The sequence below is a fragment of the Pyrgilauda ruficollis genome, unplaced genomic scaffold, assembly GCF_017590135.1.
Source record: "Pyrgilauda ruficollis isolate IOZ18807 unplaced genomic scaffold, ASM1759013v1 scaffold194, whole genome shotgun sequence".
Lineage (NCBI taxonomy): Eukaryota > Metazoa > Chordata > Aves > Passeriformes > Passeridae > Pyrgilauda > Pyrgilauda ruficollis.
The window spans coordinates 64,652-90,458 of NW_024518540.1; the positions used below are offsets into that span (position 1 = coordinate 64,652).

The 25,807-nt window shown below is 46.3% G+C and overlaps 1 protein-coding gene across 1 annotated transcript; it reads right to left on the reverse strand.

Annotated features, from left to right (window-relative positions):
* Positions 1-41: 41 nt before the first annotated feature.
* Positions 42-20,867, reverse strand: LOC121352713 (myosin-3-like). The gene is made up of 38 exons (XM_041465890.1): positions 20,682-20,867; positions 19,390-19,533; positions 19,152-19,308; positions 18,424-18,451; positions 18,234-18,342; positions 17,640-17,732; positions 17,284-17,347; positions 17,104-17,202; positions 16,051-16,154; positions 15,827-15,965; positions 14,761-14,879; positions 14,436-14,585; positions 13,804-13,974; positions 12,937-13,246; positions 12,694-12,767; positions 12,379-12,466; positions 12,178-12,295; positions 10,590-10,713; positions 10,363-10,499; positions 10,031-10,286; positions 9,617-9,859; positions 9,095-9,271; positions 8,869-9,014; positions 8,696-8,786; positions 7,871-8,260; positions 7,217-7,343; positions 6,111-6,229; positions 5,430-5,626; positions 5,072-5,255; positions 4,259-4,424; positions 3,556-3,680; positions 3,049-3,357; positions 2,760-2,963; positions 2,515-2,640; positions 829-999; positions 636-740; positions 465-560; positions 42-344 (listed from the first exon to the last, which is right to left on the reverse strand). Exons 1-38 carry the CDS (start codon positions 20,865-20,867, stop codon positions 57-59), a joined length of 5,934 nt encoding a protein of 1,977 aa, XP_041321824.1. The 3' UTR covers positions 42-56.
* Between the last annotated feature and the right edge of the window lie 4,940 nt (positions 20,868-25,807).

Consider the following 25,807-nt stretch of genomic DNA (forward strand, 5'->3'; position numbering starts at 1 on the left):
AAGATTAATTCCATTGTTTCACTGGCAAAAAAATGAGGACACATGAACTACTGAGCTTATTCCATCTTAACAACCCAAACACACTCCAGCTTGTGTTTAAAAGCCCCTTCCTTCCAGAGCTGTCCTTTCCAAATGATGCCTGTACAAGGCACAAATCTGCTGCTAGGCTCACTTGAGCAAACAGCACACCTGCAGTAAAGCCTTACCTTTGTAGCAGAGCCTTCTCTGGCCTTAGCTCTGAGTTTATTTGCTTGGCTCTCAGCAATATCTGCCCTTTCCAGGGCCTCACCCATCTTATGCAGTGCATTTCTCAGTTTGGAGAGATCAGCATTGGCTTGTTCACCCTGAAATTGCAAAACAAAAATTTAAAACCATCAGGCAATATCCTGGGGCACAGAGCCAACTTTTAAACTGGCAGTCCCATGAACTGGTAAATAACTATTTGCTTCACTTTAGTGACTCACAGCTTCTTCAGCTTGTTTTCTGTAGGATTTGATTTTCACCTGCAGTTGATCTATCAGATCTTGTAACCTAACCATGTTCTTCTTTTGTTCTTCACACTGTGGAAAGAGAATGTGCAATTTTATGTCCTTGGGAGACAAAACATCAGAATATTGCTTTCTATTTTTACCCACCTGAAAAGTGAGCTCTTTGAAACGCCGTTCATATTTGCAGATGTTTTTTACAGCCTCTGAGGATTTTTTATGTTCTTCCTGCAGTTCAGCTTCTAATTCTCGGATCTGGTGAATTAATCAACAATTGGCTTAAGCCCTCACACAGCAATTGGAGAAGATGTTTCTGACACCCAAGTTCAGTGCTGGTACCCACCTTGGCCTCCAGCTTTTGGATCTCTTTCTTCCCTCCCTTCAGTGTCACCTGCTCAGCCTCATCCAGACGAAGCTGCAGGTCCTTCACTGTCTGGTCCAGGTTCTTCTTCATCCTCTCCAGGTGGGCACTGGTGTCCTGCTCCTTCTTCAGCTCCTCTGCCATCCTGGCTGCCTTGGAGGGGAGATGACACAAGAAACTGGAAGAATGTGAAGGAACAGCACATACTGTGCACCAGCACAAGATTAACTCCTGTGTCCTGCTGCCCCTTCCTGACACCCCACTCCCTATTTTGGTTTTTTGTCCATCACATGATAATGGCAAAAACATGACAGGAAATACTGGGGAAAAGGATGGGAAAAGTCTGCCTTACTGCACACAGAGCTGGAGTGTCAGAAAGGGAAAATGCTCTGTCCCACTGTGACCTCACTAACAGCTGGGTGCCAGGGGGAAACTTCCAGAGCAACAGCAGAGTCTGGCAACAGAACATGGCACAGCTGGAAAGCTTCTGTGCTCAACATTTGGGGTTTGCTGTGCTTGCCCTGCTACTGCCCCAACCTCCTGGAGGGTAGTGCCACAAAGGCACAAAATAGTTTAAAATTAACTATGTTATTTAAGGCAAAGTAAGATTTATTTTGCTCTCAAACACTGGATTCTTACACAATATAATTAAACACTTTGGTGAAATATTGACTGACATTATAATTAATGTCATAATTTTATAATTATAATTAATGTAGAATTCAACAAATTGCTTTGGCAGCAAAATATCTGAAAAGGTCTAAACTGAAAAAAATTTGACCACTAGAAGTTTTATATAAATATAGATGTGTGTATAATTTATTGTAATGTTTTCTTTTTCTTTTATTCAAACAGAATAGAAATCATTAAAACACAGGAACACCTCAACATGAGGAAGAGCTTCTTTCCATGGAGGGTGGCAGAGCATGGAACAGCTGCCCGGGGAGGGCAGGGAGTCTCCCTCTCTGGAGACATTCCAAACCCACCTGGACACGTTCCTGTGTCACCTGCAGCAGGTGACCCTTCCTGGACAGAGGGGTTGGAGTAGATCATCTCCAAAGGTCCCTTCCAATCCTAATGATTCTGAGATCCTATTTAATTTTTTTTTCCTTTTAATGAGCAAGTTGAAAAGTTGTCTCTTTTAATTCCACATAATGTATATAAATGTTAAGATTTTGGTTTAATCCTCTGCATCAAAAATCATCAGCAGATTGAGTCCCCTGGCACACCAGTCCTATTGCCTGGCTGAGCTTCACAGGTCTTGCATGGGAGGATTTAACACCAATTTTGAATGGAAATTTACAATTCTCATTTGAAAATGTGATAAATAGGATTTTGCAAAGATAACTATTCAGACACCTTAGCCACTTTACTGGTTTCAATACTGCAGGATTTCTTTGTGGATTACGTTTTCAGGCAGCACTGAAGAAAGTTTTTTTGTTTTCCACTCACTAAATGTAGGTTTAGTTCTTTATGATGGAAACAGCCCCATCTGTCAGAAGGACATGTTCCCTGTTGCTCTAATCCTCCTCTGACACAAAGCCTTTTCAACCAGGCCCACAGAAGGTTCCTTGTCCAACATGTGACAAGAATATTTCCATTAACCCCCAGCAGCAATGCCTTGGAAGCCTTGAAAATTCAAAGTGAAAACCATAGTAACATCCTCACATCTGTCATTGCCTTCTTAGCTCTTTCTTCAGCACTTTTTCCTTCATTAGTAACATCCTCTATCTCTGTTTGGAGTTGTGCCATATCAGTTTCAAGCTTCTTCTTTGTATTAAAAAGGCTGGAGTTCTGTGAAGGAGAAAGGGAGAGGCTTTGAGTGTCTACACATAGAGATCAATTCACCAATTCATTCTTCCTCCATCAATCTCTGGACCCCAAAATACATCAATCTTAGCAAAGCAAACTACCTGGGTGTGGAGGAGCTGTGCACGTTCAGTGGCATCCAGGAGCTCCTGCTCAGCCAATTTCCTCGACCGCTCCGTCTGCTCCAGAGCTGCCCGGAGCTCCTCAACTTCAGCCTGCAGCAGGTTTGCTCTGCGCTCCACCATGGCCACCTGCTCCTTCAGGTCATCCTGTGTCCTCAGAGCATCATCCAGATGGATCTGGGTGTCCTGTATTTAAAGAGCCAGTTTTGTCCTAATGAATTTCTCGAATACTTTGCTTTAAAAATAAATCGACCAGAAGGTAAAGCAAGACCTTGAGAGCTCCCTGGATGCTGTGCAGGTTCTTCTGTGCCTCTGCAGCCTGGCGGTTGGCATGGCTCAGCTGGATCTCCATTTCATTCAGGTCTCCCTCCATCTTCTTCTTCAGCCTCAGGGCTTCATTCCTGCTCCTGATCTCAGCATCCAGGACACCCTGCATTGTCTCCACAATCCTTTCGTGGTTCTTTTTTAGCTGGTTGATCTCCTCATCCTTGTCAGCAATCTTTCTGCTGATTTCTGACTTTATCTGAGTCAGTTCTTGGTTGACACCAAGGATTTTGACTTCTTCATGCTCAAGAGCTGCCTTTAAGAGAAAAAGGGGAAAAACAAAGATGAAGGTAACATTTCAGAGAACATGATTATTGAGGTGATACTCAGTGATTTCACAGAACTTCCTAAAGTTTGTGGCAATCAAACTTGCACACAGCTACTACCAGAAAAGGGAACAGAAAGCTGCTCAGCATGCTCTTTACTATCTACAGTAATATTTAAACTCACTCACCTCTGCGTCCTCCAGAGCTGTTTGCAGACCATTTTTTTCTGCTTCAGCTTGCTTTTTGGCTTTCTCAAGGTCTCTGATCATTTTGCCATTTGCAGTAATTTGCTCTGTGAGATCAGCTGCTTCCTCTGTGAGAGAAGATGGGCATCAACCAGAAGAGCTTTGTTGCTGCAGTCAGCACCCCTTTTGCACACATAAATATGTATATACAAAATGTACATGTGTACACAATGGTGCACCTGCCTGTAAATATGTACAAGTAAAACCAGACACAACCAACTCATGCAGGCCAAGTGGGCATTGGTGTGGTTTGCAGAGAACCTGGAAGGGCCCTGCACGTGTTACATCTATGGATAGGCCATCAGGGTCTAAAAGTACAGGTCCTGTCATTGTGCTCAGTGCATCTACAAAACTCACTCTCATGAGTTGCTCAGTCTCCCACAGTTGCTACCTTTGCCTGGGAATGGCACCTCAATGTCTGCAGCAGACGAGAGAGCCAGGACATTTGCTCTACTGGCTTCATCACTTTACAAACATGCTTGACAACTTTTGGTAAGACACTGATATTCTGCATTAAGATGGAGAGCACAGGAAGGACAGAGTGCTGTCCCTTGGTGCCCTCCTGCAGGCATGAGTGTGCTGGTGGAGCACACCTTGCTGTGGCTGGTCTGTGAAGGCTGACGGGACCCCAGAGCCAAACACGTACGCTGCAGAGCGGAGTTCTCCCGCTTGATTGTTTCGAGCTGGTCTAAGGTTTCCTCATAGGCATTTTTCACTTTGAAAAGCTCTGTGTTCAGCGAGCCTGCTTCTTTAGAGAGAGCTTCCCGCTCCAGCTGGCTCTCCTCATACTTCCCCTTCCATTCTGCCATGACCTGGAAGACACCATAGAGTCGTAGAACGCTTTGGGTTGGAAGGGACATCAAAGATTACCTAGTTCCAAATCCTCTGCCATGGCAGGGACACCTTCCACTATCCCAGGTTGCTCCAAGCCCTCTCCAACCTGGCCTGGGACACTTCCAGGGATCCAAGGATGCCTGCAGCTTCTCTAGACAGCCTGTGCCAGGGTCTAACCACCCTCATAGGGAAGAATTTAACCCTAATATCCAATTTAAACCTACTTTCTGTCAGTGTGAAGCCATTCCCCCTTGTCCTGTCACTCAGGCCCTTGTAAACAGTTTCTCTCCATCTTTCTTGTAGCTCCCCTCAAGCACTGGAAGGCCACAATTAGGTCACCCTGAAGCTTGTCTTCTCTAGGCTGAACAATCCCAATTCTGTCAGCCTTTCCTCACAGGAGAGGCTATTATGCTTCATTTCCTGCTGGTACTGAAAATGTTATTTGATCTGAGACTACATTTTGTACTAGATAAATAATGCAGTCCCTTAAACCAGGACAAATTCCTACTGCCATGCCCTAGTGGCTCTAGTTAGTTCATCTTGATTTCAGCAATGACTGATGTACAGAGTGTTAGTTTGGCTTTCTGGGAGGCTACACTTGAAAGATACTGTGCTCATTTATGACCTTATCAAAATTCTGCTGTTTCCTGTCAAGGGCAGCTGCTGATGTGTTTGCTCTCTCTATGTCCAGTCTCAGATCCTCCACTTCCCCCTGCAGCTTAAACTTCATCTTCTCCAAGGAGGCACACTTGGAATTCAGCATGTCTGCCTGCTGCCCTGCTTCCTGGAGACGCTGAGAGAGCTTTTTCCTTCAGGCACATAAATAAAACAAGCATATGATTAAAAAAACCATTACACCATGTGTCTCATTTTAATTAGGACTATATACAAACCCCCAAAAAATAATTTAGGTCAGGTTACTAAAAGGGGGTCTGTGTTCTGCCCAATGTACATCTGGGCAGCTCATCTCATCTATTCTGTACTTGGCCTCCTCGAGCTCCTCCGTGCGCTGAATCGCGTCCGTCTCGTATTTGGTTCTCCACTGGGACACTTCGCTGTTGGCCTTGGACAGGGCTCGCTGCAGCTCCCCCTTGGCCTCCTGCTCCTCCTCATATTGTTCCCGGAGCAAGTCACAGTCGTGGCGAGCTGACTGCAGGGCGTGGGCCAGGGCGTTCTTGGCCTAAGAAGGACCCACAATGTCATGTATTTCTGTTAGCTGTGACCAGCAGGAGACCTCGTGACCTTGCACATCTGGAATAGGATCACTGCAGAGTGGGCAGAAGACAAAGGGCTGGGGCTTTGTAAGTGCTCAGGAAGCTGCCTTTACCTGTCACCAACTCTATCGCTAGAAAAGACCAAAAGTGATGCTTTCACCTTGGCATACGTTGTAACTTCTCTTCCCTGTGGCTACAGAAGCTAAAGAAATCTCATAGACCATGGCTTTAAAATTTAAAAACATGAAAAAAATTCAATTTTCAGCATGCCTGAGTCATCCTTTGCAAAGAACCTACTGCACACCGTGCTTACTGTACACATCCTTCCCCAGACTAATTTTACTGCCTGGACTACAGACAATATTTACAAACTCCCAAAAGTGGTTTTCAAATGAAATGAGCCCCTGATACATTCTGAAGTTTTATCAGGTGCTCAGTAGTTCACACTACCTTGATCTCTTCCTCCAGCTGCCTCTTGAGTTCTTCTATTTGCTGTGTAAGTGCCTGCTTGCTTCTGGACAGCTGCAACCTCACAGTTTCCTTCTCTTTGAGTTGACGGCTTAGTTCACCTATGACAAGAGAGGGTAAGTTCTCAATACTGGACAGATTAAGCATCCTGAAAACACTCATTATTATTATTATTATTATTATTAATAATAATAATAATAATAATAATAATAGTAGGAATCACACAGCACTGGTTACCTTTTCAGTTGCTCCCATCATACATCTACCATTGCAGGTATATTTTAATCCTTATAAATGCTTTTGTTGTTGTTCTTTCTTGAGAGGGTAAGTTCTCAATACTGGACAGATTAAGCATCCTGAAAACACTCATTATTATTATTATTATTATTATTAATAATAATAATAATAATAATAATAATAGGAATCACACAGCACTGGTTACCTTTTCAGTTGCTCCCATCATACATCTACCATTGCAGGTATATTTTAATCCTTATAAATGCTTTTGTTGTTGTTCTTTCTTTATCAAAACTCAACTGATTCCCTAATTCTAATTGTATCCCTTACTACAGTTCTGATCCACTAGATGCAATTTTTTTTCCTGAAGAAAAATGCTTTTGAAAATTTGCTGAATTTTCATTTTGAAGCAGCAGGATTTTATGCTGTCACACTGGCTGAATTGACACAAAATGCTGTAGCAGTTTCCCATAATTGTCCTTGTGATGCAAGAGTTAAACCCTGAAGTTTCATTTCATAAGATTTACAGTAATTGGAAAACATTTATTCCGTATTACCCTCTGTCCTGGGGGCTGAAGTACATCTCTCCCTTTTCTTGGGGAGGTGCCTATAGGTTATGCCATCATCTCTAAAATTCTCAGTACTTCCTGTAGCACTCCAATATTGTCTTCTTCAGATTTATCCTGAGCCATTTTACATTTTTACTCAAATTTTCAGTTTCATTCTAAGATTCCACTTGAGCACTATGCTCAGTGACCTTACAACAAAGGTTAACTAGTCAGACATGAGAGAATCTGTTTGCTACTGAAGGGAAAAAATATCCTCTTAGCACATCTTTGTGCCTTCCTTACCAGACTCTGTCTGGAGCTGGGCTTTTTGCATCACCACCTCATTCACATTCCTCTGGTGCTCCTCAAGTCTGGCTTTCATCTCACTCATCTCATCCTCCAGTGTGCGGTACCTTTTTTCCAGAACAGCCTGAAAGAGAATCAGAAAGTGGAATTTGTGTAGGTGTGTGTGGCTGCTGCTCTCTTCACAGACAGCAGCAGGTACAAGTTCTCCAAGGATTTTTCCTGGGAAGGTAGAGAGAACCTCAGAGAAGAAAAGAAATTATTCTTATCTCTATTCATTGCTCTTGTTGCTTTGCACATGTGGAATGTGTTATAGGGGTAGTTTACTTAAAGTGATTTGTTAATTGGACAAGATTAAGAAAGATTGTTCTGATTGCTTGGCTGATTGGGTTAAAGTTGTGTCCTGGCTGTCTGCAGGCAGTCACAGGTTTTTCTTTAGTATTTCTCAGTATAGTATCTCTTTAGTTTGTAATTTCGTATAGCATTAGTGTAATATAGTATAGCTTAATAAAGCAATTGTTCAACCTTCTGAATCATGGAGTCAGAGCACATTATTTCCTACACTGGGGTCGCCCTGTATCGATAGGTGTGTTTGTAAAGTTCCCATCAGACAGAAATATTGGTAATTCCAGTACTTAAGTTATAAAGAAACACCTTGGACTTGGTAACGGCCTCTGTACGACCGGCCAGGTCATCGATCTCCATCTTCAGCTCACTTTTCTCCTTCTCCAGCTTCTGCTTCACGCGTTGCAGGTTGTCGATCTGCTCGCCCAGCTCAGCTGTGCTGTCCGCGTGCTTCTTGCGCAGGGCGGCAGCCGTGGCTTCGTGCTGCAGCGTGGCCTCTTCCAGGTCACGGCGCATCTTCTGGAACTCTGCCTCACGCTTCTTGCTGAGCTCTGTTTGAGCAGTGGTGGCTCCTCCAGCCTCTTCAAGGCTCCCGCGGGTTTCCTCAAGCTCCCGAGCCAGCTCAGCACAACGCTTCTCTGCTTTTGTCCGTGTTGTTTTCTCACTCATGGTCTCCTCTTCCAGCTCTGCAGCACGAGCCTGGACAACGAGGGAATAGCACATCAGGAATTAAACAGGGAACAGGTCATTCAGTGCTTAGGTTACTGCATATTTGTCACAGTAGTACACCAAGAACCTTGTTTTGGAGACTGTAAGCAAAACAAACTTCCTTCAAATTTCACTGTTTTGGCATTGTAGGTAAAGACTTACTGGCAGAAAGGACCTATGGATCAACTCATTCTAGCTTTAGATCACAGCTTTCTGTTGTTGTATTGAGTTTGCTTGGGTTTGCATCCCTGTATCCCCCCACTACCAGGTTTTGACAGTGGGGGGGATACAGGGGTGACTTCTATGAGAAGCTGCTGAAAGCTTCCCCTGTGTCTGACAGAGCCAATGCCAAACTCTGGGCAAGCATTACTCATGGTACTACACCTTAAAACAAGCAAACAGTAATGATGAAGTAAAGTCTCTTACCTGCAGTTCTCTGATCTTCTTCTGCAAATGAGTACCTGAATTTCGCTGTTCTGCAATTTTATTTTGCATCTGGTTAAAATCAAAGTCTTTCCTGTGAATGAGATGTTTTATTAAAAGAAAATATGTCCAGTTAAAGCCAAATAATAAATTATCTACTAATTTGTTTCTCATACTTCCTTAATTTTTCATCTAAATGTTGTTTATCATTCTCCAGATCTACTATGGTTTCCTGTGCAAGTTTCAAGTCTCCCTCAAGTTTTCTCTTTGCTCGTTCAAGGTCCACACATGCTTTTCTTTCAAGTTCCAAAGATCCTTCAGCCTGCAACATAAACATACATAAACATGACTGATGGAACAACTAAAGAATCTGCTCCTTCTCCTTGTGTTGAACATGCTCACGTGGTTCACTTGCTGCTCCAGCTTGATCCTAGCTTTGGTGAGGGTATTAACTTTCTCCTCCTCTATTTGCAGGTCATCCAGTGCCTGTTGCTGGGCTTCTTGCAGGGCCTTCTTCTCCTTCACTAACTTTGCAACAGTCTTGTCCAAACCTGTCACTACTTCAGCCAGATTTTTGACCTGTTGTAAGGCAAAACACTTCAAGGTCACTAATAACATGAACACAGACAATGAACTTGCAGTTAGACTCCCAAAGAGGCTTTGACCATTTTATGGTCACACTCTACAATCTCTCTGCTTATATATCAATCCTTCAGAAGTCACACAGCAATGCTGAACTTTAATTTTAATGCATTTTTGCATGCTTATGGGTTGGTTTTCCTGCACAACAGAGGTGCCCAGGTTCAATACCAGGCCCATAGATCTCCTCACACAGCAGCATGTAAGCATCCAAGTTTACTGAATCTTTACAGCCTATACATCAACACAGCAACTGTTATTAAACATTGCAGAAATAAAAAGCACCTTGTTTTCAGTGGCATGCTTTTCCTTTTCAGCCTTGACCAATGTTAACTCAAGGTCGTCCATATCTTTCTTCAGCTCAGAGCATTCATCCTCCAGTTTCCTCTTTCTGGCTGCCAGATCAGCATTCATCTCCTCATCATCTTCCAGCTTTTCCATTACCTCCTTTATTCTTGCTTCCAGCTGGAATTTTAGTTTGATCAGCTGGTCACATCTTTCTTCAGCATCAGCCAAATTTTCATTTTCCTTTTCATAGAGAACAGAAATGTGTTTCATTATCACACGTTTGCACTGACACTTGCATAAATCACCTGATTATTAAGTGGCTGGTAAATGAAATAACAGAATTTCCTTGCAGCCCTGAACACTCAAACAAAACTGATGTAATCTGAGCCAAAAATGATTTAATTTACTTACAGTTTGTACTTGCAGCTGTAGGTCTTTTTTCTCTTGCACCAGAGCCACCATTTTTTCTTCCAGTTTGTTCCTGGTGGCTTCTGATTTAGCCAGTTCTTCTTTTGTTCTCTCAAACTCTTCCTTCATCATGGCCAGCTCTTTCTCAGTTCCCACACTTTTTAAGAGGGGTTTAAACTTGAAGTACAGCTTCATCCAGGGCCACTGCTTGACTTTCATGAATGCACGGATGTTGTACTGGATGCAGAGGATGGACTCCCTGAAACCAAAGTGATCCATCAGAACTGGGAATAAAGCCCATCTTTGAGCAACCAGACCTGGCAGAGGACACACACCTGTGGTCAAACATTTTTTTCAGCTCAAGTCTCCGGAGGTATCCCCTGCACAACGCCTGGGTCCGTGTGATCATCTGTCCTAAACGTTCATCTCTCATCTCTTCCAGGACACCCAGCAAACCTGCCTTGAAGAACACCTGCAGCCAAAGAACAGACACCACTCGTTGCTGGGTTTCATTTCCACACAATGAATGTTTTATTAATGTATGGCCAAATTAAACATTTACCTTAGTGTGTCCGAATTTGTACTGAGTATGATCTATCTCAATGGAAGACAGCAGCTTTTCACACGCCTTCCTGCTATCAATAAACTTTCCTTCTGGGATGACACTGGCATTCAGAAGGTGGTATCTGATAAAATAAAGGAAAAAGCTTACCCATCAGTACCATTCTAGTGCACAGGATGCCACAAGAACAGCTGTCAGTTTGAAGATACAGAGGAAGGCTGAGTCTGACTCACAGCTCCAGCCTCAAATAGCAAAGCAGTAAGAAAAGCAGCAAATAGCAGCAGGTCAGTTCAGTAGGTACCAAGGATGTGTTACAGCCCTCACTGAGACTGAAGGCATGGACAGTCTGTTCTCTGGACCTGCTCATTTGTGTCAGTCATTATCACTACTCTAGGGGTCCAGCTGTAAATTAAAAAAAATGGATGGACTTTAAGAGTAAGTAAACTGCTTTTCTGAACCATATCCAGCTTCTCACATTCCTCCTGAACCATGTAACCCAGAATTAAACTTTGGATCCAGCAATGGACTTCCTAATCCTACACTGAGAGATGATTCAATAGCTATTTTCAGCACTGATACACAAATCTGCCCTCCCACATCAATGGCTGGGCCAATGCCTTCAGGTAGTACCCAAAACACCATTTCAGCCCTTCTCAGTGCCCTGCTGTCCAGCACAGAGTTGTAAGGGGGGAGTGATTGCTTTGTTCTGACCCTACATTTGCCTCTGTTCTAACACAACGAGCAGATGACCCCTGCTGGGTTGCCCTGAATTTATCAACCCTTTATAACACTCTTATTTGCAGCAGTTCCCATGATAAGATTTTTTGGTTGTGGGGTTTTATCTCTAAATGAATCTGCTAAAGCTGTAGTAATGTTAGCATGTAGAAATATTAACCCACTACAAAATGACAAGGTCATGTGGAACTAACTTGGATTTACTGCTGGAGTCCCTTCTTACTGCAGCTCTATTTGCCAGTCAAGCTTAGCATTTCATCAAGAAGTAGCATTGGATTTAACACAATTTTCTCTTTATAAAACCATTCTAGTTAGAATTATTTAAACTACACTCTTCAAGCCTCTACTAAATAACAGTTAAATACAGGATGTGCATAGACCACCTTCTGGTTTTTTTGCTGAAACATGCTTGTGCCCAGTTTGAGAATTAAAGCAAAGAATATCCAAACATTCAAATTAACAGGAATGAATTAAAAATAGGTTTTGGCATACAGTATTGAGGACACACTCTTCAAGCCTCTACTAGATAGCAGTTAAATACAGGATGTGCATCGACCACTCTGTATTTTTGCTGAAACATGCTTGTGCCCCGTTTGAGAATTAAAGCAAAGAATATCCAAACATTCAAATTAACAGGAATGAATTAAAAATAGGTTTTGGCATACAGTATTGAGGAAGGCATCTGGGTGGGCACTGCCCACACAGACCATGCCATTAGATATGTCTTTTACTTTCCACATGTGTTAAATATTAAAATAGTAATTTCCTAATAACTGTATCATGGGCTGGTTTAGCAAGAGTCTTCTTTCAGATGAGTTTGGCTCAATGCAAACACAAGAATGTTATTACTGACCTTTGTTTGAAATCCCCATATGGTATCTTGTTAGGAAATCCTTTCCTGCAGATCCGAATGCCCTCCAGAACTCCATTACATCGCAGCTGGTGCAGAACGAGCTTGTGATCCATCAGGCCTGTGACAGAGCAGCATGGGGACACACTGATTGCTCTAGCATTGCTGTTTCTGCCCCTTTCTATTCTATAGTTTGTGAATTACCTGGGGTCTTCGTTTCATTGGGAATGATGCAACGCACAAAGTGAGGATGAGTTGTTCGTAAGTTAGACATCAGCTTATTCAGATTTTCCTGAAAACAGAGATAATTTCTAATCTCTGTATTATCTCAGTTCTCAAAGTGATTTGACTCTGCTGAACAGCAAAAATTCAGAACTTTCTCCTTACTCTTCTAGTGAATACTCTACAATTCTCTGTAGGCATCAGCAAAGTAAATGGTTGCTACTGAAGGACTTCCCTTAAAATGAAAATATGGCTGTGGAGCCAGGTGTGACAGTCTCTGCCAGAGAACACACTTACCCGAAAGAGTACAGAGACAGTTTGGAAGGAAGAGCCCTTCTTCTTGCCTCCTTTCTTCTTCCCACCACCTTCAGCTGGAAAATGAGATGACAGTCCAGCTGAGGAACTGCTGCAGATCCCTTTGACAGTGTTATAATTGTGCATCTAACACACAGCACACAAGCACTGCCTCAACGCTGATCCACGTCAGGTGAGAGGTACAGAACGAAATCCTAAACTGGAAACATAATTCTCCAAGCTTACCTTCATCTATGGAAGCAAAACTGGCATAAAGATGGCATAAAATTTTCATCGATGATTTCTGGTACAGCCCAATGACAGTTTCATTCAGAGGGTCCTTGTTCTTCTCCAGCCACCCAGTGATGTTGTAGTCCACTGTTCCAGCATAGTGCACCAGTGAGAAGTGGGCCTCAGCCTTGCCTTTGCCAGGCTTGGGTTTCTGGAAGCTGCTGCACTTGCCCAGGTGCTGGTCATAGAGCTTGTTCTTGAAAGATGTGTCAGTTGCCTTGGGGAACATGCACTCCTCTTCCAGGATGGAGAAGATGCCCATGGGCTGAATAGAAAAATGGTGTTTTCAAATAAGATCAATTCAAGGTATAATAATACAGAGTGAAAGACATGCTAAAATTGAAGTACTGGAGGTATTTTATAGAGAATTAGTCTGGAGGAGCAGGTAAGCAAGATTTTTTGTAAACAGCTGGCAAGATATTTAAAAGAACTCATAAGATTTTAATATACAGTTTTGAATTACCCAGACAGTGTGTGGAAAACAAGAGAAGTCAGGCAAAAACTGTGCAGTAACTTCTCAGAATACAGTAGTGACTTCTAACTCTTTGTTTAAGGAACAAAAAGCAAGCAGACATGAGGCTTTCTGGGATGGATGGATGGATGGATGGATGGATGGAATCAGTGTCTTTTTAGAAGACAGGATACATTCCCAGTCAGTGGATAATTAATTGCTCACATGAGTAATATTTAAAGAAACAGAGGAGGTGAAGAGACCTGAAAGCTTCCCAGAGAGATTGTATTGAAGGCACTCAGAGCAAACACTCTCAAGAACCCTTTACAGATTCAATTTGTGTGATTGCACAAGATGCTTAAGAAACTCACCTTCTCAATGAGCTCAATGCAGGCAGCCAGGTCCATGCCAAAGTCAATGAACTCCCATTCAATCCCCTCCTTCTTGTACTCCTCTTGCTCCAGCACGAACATGTGGTGGTTGAAGAACTGTTGCAGTTTCTCATTGGTGAAGTTGATGCACAGCTGCTCAAAGCTGTTGAACTAATATTTGAGTAAGTGTGTTAATACTTAATAGTTAATAGTGTCAAACTGCCTCTGATCAATTGTTTTTCACAGGGATGTCACAGCAAGGTTAGCCAGACTGACCCAAGAGGGTTTTGATAACAGTGTAAAGAATGCACCATAGGTGTCGAGGCTTACAGAAAAGTAGTGCAGTGCAGCACCTGATTGCTGCAGCCTGCATTGGCCATGGTTTGGGTGGCCCTAATGTTCATAAATACAGACTCTGTGGGGAGAGAGAGCAGCTCCATGGCCATGCTTCTGCCCTGTCTCTTCCCCTACAAAGAGGGTGATGATGGATCTACAAAGGCAGAAGCAGCTTCAGACAGATTTGCCCTGTTATTGAGGGCTTGCACTGCGGTGAGGAGGAGGAAACGTCAGAGAAGACAAACAAATTGAAAAAAGCATTTAGAGACAGGCAGAAGTCTGAGAGTACTGCAAACCTCAAAGATCTCAAAGCCAGCAATGTCCAACACCCCGATGAAGTGCTGTCTTGGCAGCTTGGTGTCCAGCTGCTGGTTGATGCGCATCACCATCCACAGGAAGAGTTTCTCATAGACAGACTTGGCAAGGGCATTCACTGCCTGGTGCACCTGCAGGGAGATGTCCCACACGTGTGTCAGGGCAGCCCCAGAACAAAACACCCCTCACCATGCCCACACATACTGCACTAACAGGCCTTAATGGCCCCGACCATTCTCGGCTGTGACCTGCACCCATTCCTTTTCCTTAGGGAGAGGATGGTCCCTGCTGCTCCTTGATGCTCACCTGATCCACTGTTTGGCCCTTCAGGACATATTCATTGCCCACTTTCACCCGGGGATAGCTCAGAGCTTTCAGCAAGTCTGCTGAGTTCAGACCCATCAGATATGCTGCTTTGTCAGCCTCTGGAAAACAAAATAATAACTTGAAATACTTTCTTCTTAGCTCACACACGCACAGGGCATTGGAACCAGCCAGAGCTCACTCTGAAACTTGCAACTCAATTGGCTTTACCCCATCCACAAATCTTGACCAACATTCTCCTTCACTTTTCTGAACAGCCTTGTAGGACTGGTCCTCATGACAGAGTGGCTAGAGCAGCCCCAGCTGATGTGGTGAAACGCAGGAGGGCACTGTTGATGGGACAACACAGAGTTTTCCCCATCAAGCCACTTCTCCACAATGTCACCCAGGCAGAACAAGTGTGCATGTGTAACCAGAAACTGGAGAACACTACAGTGATGTGCCCCAGGCACAGGGTCCTACAGCAGAGTCATCAGGAACAAACTGGATGCAGAAAGTGCCTCTATTTGATGCAGTAAGATGTGGCATTCACATTCTCTGAAAAAATCCCTTTGCCCAGGATTCTTCTCCTGGGAAGTTGAGAAGCCTCAGAGAAAAAGAAAACAATTCTTATCTCATTTGCATCTCCTGTGTTGTGCTCATGTGGAATGTGTTTGGAGACTGTTTACCCACAGGTGATTGTTCTATTGGATTGTTCCATTGGTGTGAGTTGTTTTGACTCTTTGGCTAATCAGGGCCAAGCTGTGTCGAGACTCTGGAAAGAGTCATGAATTTCATTATTATCTTTTTAGCATTCTGTATCTTTTCTGTATTCTTTAGTATAGTATAATAAAATAATAAATTAGCCTTCTGAGAACATGGAGTCGGGTTCATCATTCCTCCCTGCCACGAGGATCCCTGCAAATACAATAGTAAGTTGAAAATCAAACCTCCTTTCTATGTTTATCAAGGAAAAATGACATCCCTCCTGGAAGACTCCCTCCATTTCTAGTGAAAAATGGCATGGAAACAGTTGGAAATACTTCTCTCCCAGCCAGGAAGATATTACCTTCTGTGCCATCAGGCTCTGCCTGCTCCTCACGTGGCTTCTGCTTGAATTTCATGTTCCCATAGTGCAGGATCGCCCCCGTCAGCTTGTAAATCCCCACTCTCTCATCAGGGCTGAAGCCCAAAGTGTCAATGGCTGCCTGCACACCAGACAGATCAGCTGGTTTTAATAGTGGTGAGAGTAAACTGAGACTGTAAAAGGCTCTCCTTGCCAACTGTACTCACATCTGTGGCAACAAGCTCCTCCTGGTCATCGATGCTGGCCACAGAGATCTGCCCTTGGCTGATGAAGGGGTAGTCATAGGGGTTGGCTGTGACAAGGAGCATCTCTGAAAGGCAAACACAGGAGTGAGAGCCAGAGCCTGACAGGGAAGATGGAACAATGGCTCAGCAAGGTTTCACAAGCTCTCTGGCATCCCAAACTCCTGGTTTTCTATTAAGAGACCAGGAAGAGAGAGTAAAGCCTTTTGTCTGCCTTCCCCTGGCTGAGCAGTGCTTCCAGTTTAATATGTTGAACTGAGAGCTGAGCACTCAGCAGGCACAGAGCACAGGCCATCCACAGAAACAGCTTTTAAGAGGTTTTCAGATAAGGCTCATTTGTGCTTATCCTCACACATGACACAGAGTGGGAGGATGGGAGCAGGAGCTCCACCTTGGGAAATGTCCTGTGGAGAGCTGGGAAGGATGGGCAGAGTGGACCAAGGGTGAGTGCAGTAGCTGGGTGTGTGGCCAAAGGGACAGATGTGGGACATGGGTAGGGAGTGCTGTGGCAGTGGGGAGGGGGAAAAGGTCAGAGGGGTTTCACTGGAAGCAAGAAATAACCTTTACCCACATGATGAAAAGCTCAGATGAATGGTTGGTAGATCAGGATACCTGCCCATCCTGTACCCAGAATTGCTTACCTTTCTATTGAAGATTATTCACAGGAACTGGCCCACCTAAGTTGGAATTTCCACACCATGGAGAATAGCAAGGTGTGAGGCAGAGCACATCGGCCACCCCTGCACACAGTTTGTGTTAGAACTTACCCAGGGAGGATAAATGGAGGTGGAGCAAAGCCCTAGTGTGACCCTGTTATGCAGAGACACACGTACAGCTTGGGGAACCTGGGCAGGGCAGAGGCTGCAAAGCCAAGGACATAAATCAGCACATGATCCCTGCTCTGCATGTGACACGGGGCATTGTGCCACTGAACCCTCTGTCACTGAGCTGGCACACGGAGGGAAATGCTTCCCATGCTGACTTTACTCAATGTCACCAGGTGGTGGCTGTCCTTACCAAGCAGTTCAGGCTTCTTATTGGAGAGGATCTGGTAGAAGATATGGTAGCTTCTCTCAGCTTTCAGCTGGAAAGTGACTCTTGACTTTTCCAGCAAGTCTGTAACGTGTATGCACATTTTAGACATTTTTCAGGTTCTTTATGTTCTGGCAAGGCTGTCAGCCCCCCTCAGTTACTCACAGGTCTCAATGTCACCAGAGGCCAGCTTTCCAGAGGTTCCAAAATGGATACGAATGAATTTACCCTGGCAAGCAGACAAAAGTGGTGGTCAGTGCAACAATCTCAGAGTGTTTTTATCTCTTCAGTCTTTGTGACAGCATCACCAAATTGGTCTGGTTAGCTTTGATAAAGGGGAACATGTTGCTGCAGCAAAGTGAGCATGAAACAGCTGCTAACATATCAGCATTTCATAAAAACAAATAAATTGGTCAGCAAGAACATTTTTCCCAGCCAAGAGGCACACAGTCACAGCTAACAAGCAGGCAAAGGGCATTAGAAACACAGGAGGGCAGAGGGACAGACACAGGATGACTCACAAAGCGTGAGGAGTTGTCATTCCTCACGGTCTTGGCGTTTCCAAAGGCCTCCAGCAGTGGGTTGGCGCTGAGGATTTGATCCTTGAGCGTACCCTGCAGGAAAAATTGAATAATTACTGAAATGAGCTATGTGGTAGGAAGAGGTGGCTCTATGGAATGATTACATGTGCAGCCATGTGCACTTCATATCAGCTCTGCAGTGCTACTGCTGCACCTTCTCAACTCCAGCACCAAGAACCAGCACTGGGGGTAAACAACAAATAACTCATCATCCTCTTATTCAGAATTTCTCCCACAATCAGAGCTCTCAGGTGTCAGCCACACAGACAGATGGATCCATGTTAAGGAACTGGAGCCTCTGATTCTTCCTGGGCACCAGTCCTGTTTCAGTCCAGGTAAAGCTACACCTTAGGGGCAGTGGCAGCTCTGGTGGCTTGTATTTGTTGTAGGGGCACATCAGCCCCTGGTCCTACTGCCTTTCAAACAGTGGCTGAAGCTAATAAAAGATATTTTGAGGTAAGTGTGTGTCACCAGTGCTGTCCACAAGGGGATAACATCCTGAGCTGCCCTTCACCAAGCCCTTCCTCCTCACACCTTCAGCTGGGGCTCCTTCTTGGTGGCCGTGTCCCCGCTGGCGGCGATTGTCGCGTAGTACTGGATGACGCGCTTGGTGTTCACCGTCTTCCCAGCACCCGATTCTCCACTGGAGAAAGAAGGCTCGGAGTGAAGAATAAACTGCCCACCTCTGGTTGGAGACAAAGCTCGAAGTGGCAGATGCACTTACGTGATCAGGATAGATTGGTTTTCACGATCTGTCGGAGGGAAAAATACCTGCAGTCAGAGAAGCTGTAGGGCAAGCGCTGGTTCTCAGTTAGCTGGGACCTGGTGTCCATTGGGGGAATGAAACAAAATCTCTGCAGGCAAAACTGAAAAGGTGCATGGTCTACTCTCCACCTCTCTTTCCCTCCCTATACTCCACTCTTTGTCTTCTCTCCTCCTCCTTTGTTCATCCTGTGCTTGTTTCTGCTTCTGTCTTTTCCATTCTTTACCTTTAATACTATTAAATATGGGACAGGACTTTATTCAAATAAAACCATGTGTTTTGGTGATAATATTTCTGGATCTATCTGCTGTTCCTTTAAGCCACATGCAGGTGTGCTTTCCAGATAGTGTGTCCTGTCCTAGTGCAACTGCCCTTTGCAGAGGTCCCTGTTAGGCTGCTTAGCTTAGTACTTAGACCAGAAATACAGATAATGTGCAGCACAACAGCACAGCGCTTCAAGAATAAAGAAAATATTTCAGGAGATGGGGAAAGCTGTCTGGAGCTGGTTTTGCATCAGTTAGGGTTTATAATAAAACCAAGCAGATAATCTGCAATATTACCAGATAAAGCACTCTGCAAGAGTTGGCAAAGGTGACTGAGCCATGGCAGTACGGAACAGCGCTTGGCAGAGGGAACACACTTCTGACACACTTTTTTACTCCAAGTCTGGTCAAAACAGAAAAGCTCACCAGTCAGCATGAACTGATAGGCGTTGTCAGAGATGGAGAAGATGTGTGGAGGGGCCTCCTGGCGCTTCTTGCCTCGGTAGGCCAACACCACCTCGGGGTTGTACACCGGCAGCCACTTGTAGGGGTTGACAGTGACGCAGAAGAGACCCGAGTAGGTCTGCAGGAAAAAAAACAGGGATGTCACTGAAGTCCAGCTCCTGCAGCTGTGTTTTCTCCTTTGCCAGAAGAAGGAACTTACATAGATCATCCAGGAGCTGTAGCGGTCCTTGAGGTTGTAGAGGACGGCAGGTTCGTGCAGGTGGGTCAGCATGGCCACATCCTCAACTCTGTCAAACTTAGGGGGGTTCATGGCATACACGTCATCAGGTTTGACAGCAACTGTCTATAATCCAGAAAGAAAGAGCAAACCTTGGTTCTGCAGCTCTTGACAGTCCTTCCACAACCACAGAGACGTAATAACCTCTCTAAGGCTGCTCTAATTATTTTTTTTTTTTTCTGTTTAACTGTGCTAAACAAAATATGGCTATTTCAGGGCAAACACTGCAGCCAGCCAGGAAATCTACAACACAGGTACATTGACAGGATGTCATTTTCCTGGAATACATGATTTGTGCTGGAACAGATCTTTCAACACATTATCCCTGCTAATGGACTTTAGGTCTCTGCTGCTCATGGCTGTAAGAGCCTGGGGCACATCTGCTGGCCAGCCAGGCTCCCAGCCTCCAGGGTTCCCATGACAGTGCCAGAGAGCTGGGACACAAACAGCACAAGACTCATCAACAGCAAATCCATCCTTGGGACAGACTTGTTCCACTCCTGTCTGTGGCCATTCCCAATTAAAGAACAGCTTTGTCTCTACCAAATAGCACTCTCTGCTAGGCTCACATGGTGGGGGACCATCCTGTCCCACTGCCAGAGCCTGTGGATTTGTTGTGGGGGTGGCAGATGTTCACAGCTGGCAGCAGCTTAACTCAGCCACTGCTTTCTAAAAGCCTTGTAGCACCTACTGCCAAGATGCTGGTCGTGGTTGTTCTTTGAGCTGCTACAGTTATTCTTACAAAAGGTGTCAGGGCACAAGCTGCTAAGACATTTCAGCGTTTTGGAAGATTAACACCTTGGATGCTCCTCTGGGAAACTGCAGGCAGTGACACTGACAATTTCACATGCAAAGGCGACTTGCAAAGTTATCTGTCTGCTCAGCAACCAGTAAAGGAAGGAATTTATGAGTGGATATAACAGCGTTAGCTGAGAAAGTGTTAAAAACTAAGTTAAGACTGGCAAGGCTATGATCCAACCCGGCTTAGAGCATTGCCTGATTTTTAGAGCCCAAACCAAGAATAATTATCCAATGAATACTTTTATCCCCCCATCCAGAGCTATACTTTCCTGTGGAGGCTGTGCTGGTCCCAGTCAGAGGACAGGGGAGGACAGATTTCTTGCCTGCTAGCCTGTGCTCTCTCAGTTTGTCCCCAGCAGCCGCCCTGGGTCCCTAAGCAGGGCTGGGAGAAGGGCCAGAAGGAAAGCACTTACTCTGCCATCCTCTGTCTCCACAGTTATCTTCCCATCCTGTGCAGCCTTAATCCTCCCTCTGGTATACTCCACCTCGGGGTCAGCCACAAAGCAGTAGGTTTTGGCATCAAAAGGCTGGTTCTGGGCTTCTATTCTCTCCTTCTCGGATTTGCGCAGGTACGGCGCGGCCTCACCAAAAATCTCCATGGCAGCGTCTCTGCTCGTGGCTCTGAAAGACAGACCCTGCTGGGCTGCTCCCCTGTGTGCAGCTGAGCATTCACCCCCAGCTGGCTGCTCCAAGCTCACCCTCCCAGCTCTCAGGTGTGTGCGGTGAGATCCTGAGGGAGTTGTTTGCTTTTCCAAGCTGGAAGGTACAAAGGCAGTGAAGAGCTACCACCCTCCATGGCCCCAAGGAAAGGAGATCCATGTCCAAAGGAGGAGGGGGGCTCCCCAGGAAAGGGGTCAGATCTGAAGGATTCATGTAGTCTTTAGAAAAAGTGAGGCCCTGAAAATTGTTTTTCTTCTGGTTTTTAATTTATGACTTCCCCCACTCTCTATTAACATGGAAGCTGTCCTAGTCCTCTGGTGAGCAGCCACAGTGGGCAGGAATGGACACGTGCTTAAAGGAGGGGGAAAAACAGGGACCTGCCCACGGTGGGCACAGGAGAAAAGCCAGCTCATGCCAGCCTGGGCAAGCTGTTAGTTTTCATGCCTCAAATCCTCACCTTAACAATCATCCAAGAGAAAGCAGGAAGGAACCAGCTGACATCTCGTATCTCTGAAAGAGAAAGAGTCAAAGGTCAAACTTCAACTGAGCTGCAGCCTCTCCAAAGGCCCGACACCTCTCACTGCAATTAACTGTGCCTTTTGAAGGCCAGAAAAGTTCACCAGAGACCACTCCTTCCCTGCCCAAGGAATGGAATCTACAGCAGAATTCCCACCACAGTGCTACAGCCCTGTGAGGCTCCAAGCATGGGGAACAGGACCTGTGGTAGGAGCCTTCTGTCCCTCTGCAGGTCAGTCACAGCATGGCCTTGAGCTTGGCCAGGACATCAGGAGCCACCAACAAGGGCTTTCTCCCTGACAGCTTTTATAGGCTCAGCTCAGTCCCCCTGGTTCAGCCCTGTCCCTATATTTGGAAGGAGGGGATCGACACTCCCGCCTGCTCACCAATTCATGTTCATTTTTTGCCATATACAGCGTGTAAAGGAAGGACCTGCTCTTTTCTCCCAATTTTAGTAACTCTGGGATTTTGTAGACTTTTCTTTGATGGAAATTTCTTTTACTGGGAACGTGCTGTCCTGCCAGCTACAACCACAGCACTTCACTCTCACCAGCACGTCAAACAAATGATAGCACAGAGGGGACCTGCCACTCTGCTCCTGCTCACAGCCTGCCTGGGCAGAGCTGCACAGTGGTGAAGGAACCCAAACCAGCTGTGTGTGGGGTGGAGAGCAAGGCCACGGGAAGGAAAAAGAGGATGAGGATTCCTGCAGGATAAGTTTTGGCAATTCTTGTGGCTTACACCAGTGCCACCATGGGTCAGGAAGGACAGGATGAGAGGGCATGACTGAAATACAATGTGACAAACATGGCAAATTAGAGACTAATCAGAAAGAACAACACCCAAATCTGGCCAGGGATGGACGGTTCATGAATGTCAAATCATGAATACACCACACAAGTTTAACTTCGAATGCAGCTTTGGCTGCCCACGACGTTCACTGCCAAGAGGAGCTGCAGAAGCCCCATTACACCATGCTGAGGAGGATCTCAGACATGTGTGACTGCAATTCCCACAGAAGGATACTGGGAAAGTGGGCTTTAGATGGAGGTCTCCCAGTCCCAAACACGCTGTTTGGTTGGTACAGAGCAGCCAGGCAATGGCTGGCAGGGCAGCACTTGGCAGAACAGTGGGAGCCTTCACACAGCTGGAGTGAGCTCCTGGTGCAGGAGAGGAAGGGTGTCCTCCATCCTGAGCCACTCTGGCTGCTCTGGCCATCTGTCACTGTCCAGCAACCCCTGTTTGCTCCCTGCACTGCATGGACTCTCACCCAAGGCTGCAGGACCAGCCTTCCCCAGCAGAACAAAGCCAGCAAGCCTTGTGTGAAGCCAGGAGCCCCCTCCACCCTCCCCAAACAGCTCCTGCCACCTCCCCAGACAGCTCCACTCTGATCTGGAGCACCCTGGGGCAGCTGCAGCTGCTGCCACAGCACAGGGGATGTCACCCCTTTGGGACAGTGGCTGACCCTGTTTGTGCTGTCCCGACAAGAGCCGAGCCTGTGGGCTTGCAGCAGAGTCACTGTCACTAGAGTTTTGAAAAACATGTTTCATGTTGCCCTTAATTTCATTTAAGGTCACTAAAAATGGACACCATAGCCACACATCTCATGAACCATGAATTCCTAGAATCCCCCTAAGCCTGGAGGATGAGGGAAAAGCTTATTTTAGCACACATCCCTTGTGATCGGCCCTTTGAACTCAGCACAGGGGATGTGCTGGGAGCAAAAGGCTGAGGCACACCAGGCCAGGGAGCAGGCTGGGGCTTTGTCCCGACACCAAATTGCCACTGTAATTCAGAAAGGACATTTCCAGCTCCCAGGCATGCTCAAGACAAGAGGACTGGACTTCACCCACACAATCATTGGGGTTGGAAAAGACTTCCCAAGATCAAGTCCACTTCTCACCGATGCCCACCTTGTCACCAGCCCAGGGCTCTGAGTGCCACATCCAGCCCTTCCTTGGACACCTCCAGGGATGGGGACTTCACCACCTCCCTGGGCAGCCTGTTCCAGGGTTTGACTGCCCTTTCAGTGAATAATTTCCTCTTGATATCCAGCCTGAGCCTCCTCTGGCCCAGCCTGAGGCTGTTCCCTCTCCTGCTGTTCCCTGGGAGCAGAGCCCCCAGCTGTCCCCTCCTGGCAGGAGCTGTGCAGAGCCAGAATTTCCCTGAGCCTCCTTTTCTCCAGGCTGAGCCCTTTCCAGCTCCCTCAGCCTCTCCTGGTGCCCCAGACTCTTCCCCAGCTCCATCCCCTTCTCTGGACATGCTCCAGCCCCTCCATGTCTGTGTTGCCATGAGTGGCCCAGAACTGGACAGAGCACTCAAGGTGCCTCAGCAGTGCCAGCACAGGGGGTGGGCACTCTCCTGGTCCTGCTGCCCACACCATGGCTGGTACAGACCCAGCTCTCATTGGCCTTTACTGCTGGCAAGGTCCCCACACCCAGTGGAAGCAGAGCCTCAGGCAGCAAGAACCACTCTCCTGGTTTTCTCTTGCTGGTTGAGGTGTCCAGGTGGGAGCAGAGTGCAGGAAAAGAAGTGGCACTGAGCAATGACCCACGGCAGCTGCAGGTACAGCTGCTGCTCTGTGCTGCCAACATCACTGCAGGCACAGAGCTGTCCTGAGGTGAAGGTCACGAGGGTGCTGTCACCACGAGCCACATTGCCTTGCAAGGCTCTCTCATCCCATCCTGGTGCTGCCAGGGAGCTTTTATTGCTGCCCTTCATTCAGAAAAGGGCACACTCATAGCTCAATATACCCCAGCAAATTAAAGGTGGATTTACTGGTTGGTGTCTATCTATTTTTGCACAAAGAACTTCGGGAGAACAAGAAGGTTTTGTAAGCTGCAGCTGAGTATGTTCCCTGGCACGCTGAAGGAACCTGCTTTATTAAACTAGTAATACACAGCTTAAAACATGGAATGAGTTGGCTTGTGCACAGAGACAGGTGCAATCGTTCCTGCCCAGGTCTCCCCAGCACAAATCTTCACAGCAACATGCACAACTGATGCAGAGCTGCTAGAAGTCAGGGGCTATACTCTACCACCAGGATAACTTCCTTTAAAAAAATATCCATTTCTAATTGAACCAAACTAAACTTTAAAATTCTTTCCTAAGCAGCAAATAGTCAGCTTTTTGCCTTTGCTTTTAGGCCACCAAACCTAAGAGCAGTCCAGTAAAACTGAGGGACTTGTCAGTCATGTCTAAAGGGCTGTGGCCATTCCCCCTGCAGCACAGACCAGCACATCAGCTTCACTGAGCACAGACTCACTGCCCCAAGGCTGGGGAGCTCCTGAGCAGCACACATTGTGCTGGAACCACAGCTCCTGGAAGCTCCAGGTGAGTACATTGCTTCAGCAGCAGGGGCTGGAAAGCCTTGGTTGCAACCTCAGTGCATTGGGACAGACTGTTCCCAGCTCTGACTCCTCAGCACTCTGTGCTTGTTCCACCTGGCTGAAAACACATTCTGATTTGCAGAGAGGTGGTGAAGAGCCCAACTCAATTCTCAGCCTCCAGTTCCATCCTGCAGTTCACTGAGATCATGTGAGAGCTTTCATTTGTCCCAGATCCTGGCTGTGGGCTGATGGAAGCACATCTTAGGAATGCCAGGTCGGTGCTGGGACCAGGCAAGTCTGACCAAGTGAAAAAAGGCTCAGAAAACGTAGATATCTTCAAAGGCACTGCAGAAGGGGAGAAAGAACATCTCCATCCACACATGACCTTGACCCACTCTGAAGACTTGCCTCTTCCTCAGGCTGTGAACAAGGATGAAGAGGGTCTGGATGGCTGCAGGAGGTTGGACTACAGACCTCCCAAGAGTCCTTCTTATCTGACTCTTTCCATGATCTGGACTGAAAATGCAACACAGGGCTTTTGCAGTTAAGGTCACAGTCTCTGCAGCTCTTCAGGCCCTGATTCTGCCTGTGCTGGGGCTGAGAACACTCCTAAAGCAGGCAAGCTTCATCCGTGTGGCTTAAGTGTCACTCATCAGCTGAGCTCCTCCATGGGCTATGCAGGCAGCACATGAGGAATGTGCTGCCTTCCTTGGGTGGACAAATGGAGCTGATCCTCATTCCTCAGACATCTTGTCGCTGGTCCCCAGCCTGGGATGGCAGCAGCTCCTCAGCTGGGGTTATGGATGCCAGCCCCTCAGAGGAGATGCTGTTTTCCACTGGTATTTCCAGGCCAGGGCTGGGTGTGCTGCGGGCACACAGAGCACAACTCTGTGGGCTGGCCCCTGCCAGGTCTGTGCTCTGCCCTCCCCCTGTCCCTGGGGTACCAGGGGGCCCTGCTGGCCTTGGGGAACACAGGTTCACCATGCACAGCACCAGGCTCTGGTTCCCAAATGAAACCTGTCACCTGGTAGAGT